Source organism: Schistocerca americana, chromosome 5 (genome assembly GCF_021461395.2).
Source record: "Schistocerca americana isolate TAMUIC-IGC-003095 chromosome 5, iqSchAmer2.1, whole genome shotgun sequence".
Lineage (NCBI taxonomy): Eukaryota > Metazoa > Arthropoda > Insecta > Orthoptera > Acrididae > Schistocerca > Schistocerca americana.
In genome coordinates this window covers 172885312-172891311 of record NC_060123.1, presented here as the reverse complement: position 1 = coordinate 172891311, position 6000 = coordinate 172885312, and the positions used below count along the sequence as shown (strand labels likewise).

At 42.4% G+C, this 6000-nt stretch overlaps 1 protein-coding gene across 1 annotated transcript in view; it reads right to left on the bottom strand.

Annotated features, from left to right (window-relative positions):
* Positions 1-1246: 1246 nt before the first annotated feature.
* The window catches only part of LOC124615859 (receptor-type tyrosine-protein phosphatase kappa), a 722136-nt gene continuing 717382 nt past the window's right edge, over positions 1247-6000 (bottom strand). Inside the window, exon 15 of the mRNA XM_047144018.1 lies at positions 1247-1366. Within this exon, the coding sequence (XP_046999974.1) occupies positions 1286-1366 (81 nt within the window). The 3' untranslated portion in view covers positions 1247-1285. The remainder of the gene's footprint in view (positions 1367-6000) is intronic.

Here is a 6000-nt window from a genome sequence, read left to right as displayed (position 1 = left end):
CTTCCTTCCCACCACCACTGACTGCCAATTTATGGATAGCAGGAAGGGCGTCTGTAGCACAACTGCTGCCTTCGCGGCGGGAGAAGCCTGGGCTGCGTCTTCTGCGAACTGCTCGGTCTTCAGCTGCAGCCATGGCATCACTGACTGGAAATGCCTCAGTGGGTGCAGCTAAGACCTCACGGTGGTAATCCTCAGGCCGGGCATTGATCTCCACCTGAACACGTATACGTGTGCCATTTGGGGTGACACCTGTCTGTAGATCACGTGAGCTGACATTACCAGTGCAAGCAGCAGCAGCACGACAAGCATCGTACGTGCACGGCACCCTCTCTCGGTAATCAGGTAGACTGACACTGGCAACACATATGCCAGCCTTACAGAAGATGCCGGCACGGCCTGCTGCTGCACGGTTATGACCCCGTTTCCAGTAACGACCCCTGCCACGCAAGGGTGGTGGGATAGCCACTGCCTCACTGACACGTCCAGCACTACCACCATAACCCACTACAGCAGCATCTGCAAGCCAGCGAGGGCCACTTGCAGGAGCTGCGGGTGCTGAGAACGCCTGTGCAGCTGGCTCGGTGACGGAAGCTAGACTGCGTCTGGCATATCTTATTACACCACCAGCAGAGGAGACACCTGAACCACCATTAACCCGGTAACCACGTGGCTTGTTGCGCTGTGGGCCATAGAAAAAGTAACTTGGAAGATCTTTTTTTTTATCCGGCTGTGGTGGAGTCGGCAACAGAGGTGGTTGTGGCGGCTTCACTGCTGGTGGTGCTGGTTTGGCAGGAGCAGGGGTAGGGATAGGAACATGGGGAGGAGCTGGGTTGGGGACTGGTACCGATACAGTGGCAGTAGGCGGTGGATGGTCATCCCAGGGTGAGAACAGATCGTAACCGGCGAGATTACACGTACCCGCCACAACACTACCAGAGTAGCGAGGCCATGCCACTGGGAAAGGCACAGGACCTGAGGCACTTTGAGCAGGTGGAGGTTGTGGGGGAAGCAGTGGCAGTTGTGGTGGCTGTGGAGTCAACGGTGTTGAAGCCGCCGATTTGTGCTGTGGGGTGCGGTCTCGGGCACGTGCTCCATTTGTCTCGGCACAGCACGGTGACACCACCTGTCGACACGAACAACACGACCAGCGATCCTTGCTCACACCACCCTCTGTCTCACTTCCTGCACCACCTCCGCCCCATGTCGGTGAGTTGTCAGGCGATGATGGTGGCAGTGCAGAGCCACGCCCGAATTCCACGAACCAGAGCTTCTCCTGCTCACATTCTCACTTTTTCTCCTTCATGTCCTTGTTTAGATAGTGTAGAACATAATGTAGCACCAGGTCATAACAGTACTTGTACTCCGTCTGTTAGGAAACAGAAAAAAATCTGTATCAGGTATATAGTGACATAACAGTAAATTTACCTAAAGTAATGACTGGTCTGACAAAATAAAAATGTACACCTGAGAGAAACAACTGAAACATTCGAACAAGAATGGAGCCTCTCAAGAAAAATTTTATTTTTAACTGACCATGGAAGAGTTTCTGCGTGATCATTATAGTTAAGCCATTCTTACACATTTTCAATACCAGATACTCCACTATAATTTATTTGTCCAACAAATTTCATGAACATTTGGTGTCCTAATATAGTATTCAACATGGCTAAACAATGATTCAGATCCATGCAGAAATATAGCCTTCCTAGTGCCAGCAAGGAGATTTGAAGAGGCAGGGACAGGCAAAGACAAGAAGCGACTGACATAGTTTCTTTCTAGGAAAGTGTCATGGCTCTAGCTAATGAGTGTCAGGTTGCAGTGGAAGGTTAGGGACAATATTATCAGTTCAGTACTTCCCATATGATGCTCAACAATGCGTAACTGCTGTTAAGTGATTGGGCATAGTTGTGCAGCAAAACAGTGACTTTTTAGACAAGTTCTGCCATTTTATTTAAAATAATTTCTGCAGCTATCCCAATAACTATGATACCATGCAGTATTTACTGGTAGATTTCTGGAAGTAAGTTACCTTTCTATATGCATAGTCCTGATCACAACATTCAATTTTACATTTTACCACCATCATCTTACAACTGATAGTGTGATGGAGTGTTACATCATAGATGCCAACTACTGGGTTTATGTTAAGGCTGTACCTAGAAACAAATAAATGAGAATTTTAAAAATCTCTCACAGCTGAGAATTCTCTTGTTCAGAGCTGGTGTTGACCAACCTACATCTTGGGAATCACGAGCTTATCATTCCCAAGTCAGTGCGCAGCTTTTACTGGCAGAGCAATCCCATCTGGGGAGTACAGAATTTTGGGGTTAATCACAAACTAAACAAAGATGAAAATTAAACTGAAAACAACTCCGCTATTTCAGAAGCATGAGTACACAAGTTAAATGAAGCAATAAGCAGAGGGGGTTGGGGGGGGGGGGGGGGGGTGACGCTGTTTTCTTCAACAAAAGAGCTCTGCTGGAATCAAATACTGACACAGAACTGCATGTCATGTTTGAGAGCTAGATTATCTGGAATGTTGTCTAGAACAGAAGTGAAACTACTACTTCCTTCACATTACTTGTTCTGGGCCCCTAAATTCCTCTGTTATATGATACTATAAAATATTCTGTTGCTTTGCAATCTCTCCATTTAGACAACACATTTCTAGAGACTTTCCCTCTGTCTAACCCATTTCGTTTTGGTTCTTGTTCAGTTAAAATTTTTCACTATTATTTCATCTCTCTGTAATGTATTCAAGATTCTGTTTCATGTTTTTATAAATATTTCATTATCTTTCTTAGTGGCAGTCTTATTCTTTCTATTTCAACTCCAGATTTCTGCCAGTGATTCCACAAAGGTCCACTATTTTCTGTTCCCACAACATGTAAATCAGAATATTGTAAGTGGCAGATAGAAAATCAAATGACAAAATAATGTTGGTTCACTTTAATGTCAGGACAAAAGTTACAGAACAAACAGAAAATGAACTTGCAAGGACCAAATGAAACTAAAAATAAAATTTACAGTTTTATCAAACAATGAAGAAATATGTTGGGTTTGGACAGTTCTGATTCATTTTAAAATCTGGAGTCATACTAGATTCATAAGATCCAGAGTAAAAATGGATGGAAAGGAAACAAGATAAGTAGATTATGAGAATTTATTTAAGAATAAAGAGGTATATCAGAACAAATTAAATGCAGCAGATGATTATATCAACAGCAGAAAGATAGGTAATTTGTTTACAAAGGTATTTACACAAATAGCAAAAGATGTTGCAGGTAAAGAAATGGAAGAAGAATATATGGCTCAAATAAAGGAAGGAACTAAGGGTATCCGCAGATATTTTTCCATGGGGTAGGGACAAGTATATGAAATTGTCATTTTGATATAAATGAACTGGGGAACTTTGAGATGTACCATACCACAGAAACTAAATTTTTATAACTCACACAAAAAACTGAAAAAACTTATTATATTTTGGAGAACTGATGGTTTTCCATGGTGTAAGAGAATTCTAATGAATAAAAGCTCTGTACTCCAGATTCCAAGGGGGGGGGGGATGGGGGGGTGGAGGCATGTGTCCCCTCTTGGGCTGTCTTCCTTCTTGTGTGTGTCTATGAAGGCAACTATCAAAGTGAAAGTGCAAGTTTTGCATGGACAATGATAGCAACATCTCAGAATTAGATGAATGAAATAAAACTATTCATAAATTTATTTCAGACAATGTGAGAAGCAATAATCAAAATTTCAGGGCAGAAATGTTTAAGAGTGACATGAGAATAAAGAAAACAAATAGATGCTTGTGTTACAAATTTATCAAATCTCATCCAGTAAGAGGGGGTAGCACAATAACTAACAATGGAGGAATACTGTAAAAGCATTTGATGATTTCCTTAAATGTCTGTGTAGCTCACAAGATGAAACATAAACACAAATAGTTAACAATAAAAATAATTACATTCCAGATTCAATGCAAGATTAGGTGTAGGAAGCCATTTGAGATATGAAGGAGCGAAAGATGGCAGGAAATGATGGTAGGATACAAAAGAAACTTATAAAAATTGTTTACAGGACATCTACAGAAGAAGATAAATTTCTCATAACCTCCACTTTGACAGTTGTCACCCATTCTACATTAAAAAGACTCCCCTTACAGCCTCGTCATCTGTGGATGCCACATCTGCAGTGGAAAGCAGGACTCGTCAAAATATAGCAATAACCTTTCCAGAATATTTTCTGACAGACCATATCATATCCAGCTCACCCATAAACAAGTCACCCATATCACGTTCTCCTGTGACATCAGTAAACCAGTTAACCAACCATCAACCAGCACTCCTCTGATCACCCTGGCCTCAAAAAGTTCAACCACATCCTTCACTAGGGTTTCAACTACCTCTCATCGTGTCCAGAGAATGTTGCGTATCCTACCCAAAATCCTACCCACATTCCCCAAAGTAGCGTTCTACTTCCAACCCAACTTACAGAATATCCTTACCCATCCCTTCACCATCCAGTTGTCAAACATGTGGGGCAACACAAATTCACACTTCAACACCTGCTTCACTGCACAGGCCATTTGGACACTCCCTTCCAAAACTGCTTTCTCTGAACTTCCCAGATGGTAATTGGTTCTCCAACACATCTTGTGCTCCTGCAATCCCCCTGACAAAAACCTCCACTAACCTATTTTCACTGCCGAACCTTGTCTTTTCCCTAATCTCTCGTGACCAGACCACTCCTTCTCCATGTAGATAATGCACTGCCCTCTCCCTCTCCTTTTCAACCCCTATCCCCTCCTTTTCCCTTTTTCATCTTATCTTACTCCCCTTTGCACCCCCAAACCCCACCTCTTCTCCCTACATCTCTTTTTGTAGGATCCTCTGCACTCTTTTTACCTACTTGTGCGACCATGAACTCATCTGTCAAAACACTTGCCTGTTTCCCACTACCCCCTCCTTGTATCATTATCTACCACATCTGTCAGTTCAGGCAACTAATTTAAATAATCCAATATCAATAAATAGTCTTGCTGTGGCCATGGGAATGTGTGAATGAGTGGGTCACTGTGTCAATGGATGTACCACTGCTAGAAAGAGAGCTAGTGCTTGAAAGCCAGTGTTAATGCTATTTTCTGTTGTGTGTTTCTGTGCCTCATGTACTGCTCCTCTATAGGCAAGTAGTTGCCTTTCCCTTATTTTACATAATAATCCTAACAAACTCATTTCTATTCAGTAAAATTAAATTATACTCATTGAATGCATTTCTTTTTGGTGATATACTGAGGAGCACATGTGATGAGCAGGCAAAACAAAATTTGCTAAACTAAAAAAAAGTGCATTTCAGAAAATGTAAAACACACAAAAATAAGCTCTGTACCAATTTGGAGAGTATGAATCAAATTTCATTTAGGAGGAAAGAATGATACTGCTTCATAGTTAAGTCAAAATGGTCACCAATTCAATGTTTTTCTGCTTCAATACTTGAGGAAAATTGTTATAGCCTGTGAGCTAATTCACTAAGTTTATGGTTGAGATTTATAACAATAAAGGAAATTCCTGGAGGGTGCAATAAGTACGAGTAATATAACGGAAAGCCAACCACCAGCGCCATGGGAGTGTGTGTTTAGGTGTTGGGTTGTTTGGGGGAAGAGATCAAACAGCGAGGTCATCGGTCTCATCGGATTAGGGAAGGAAGTCAGCCGTGCCCTTTCAAAGGAACCATCCCGGCATTTGCCTGGAGCGATTTAGGGAAATCATGGAAAACCTAAATCAGGATGGCCGGACGCGCGATTGAACCATCGTCCTCCTGAATGCGAGTCCAGTGTGCTAACCACTGTGCCTCCTCACTGTCTGTGATATTTTGTGTGTATGAATGTATGTGCTATTGCTGGAAAAAGGGCCACTGCTTGAAAGATAGTGTGAATTCTGTTTTTCTATTATGTGTTTCTGTGCTCCACGCGTCAGTCTGCTGAAGGTAAGTGGTTGCCTTTCC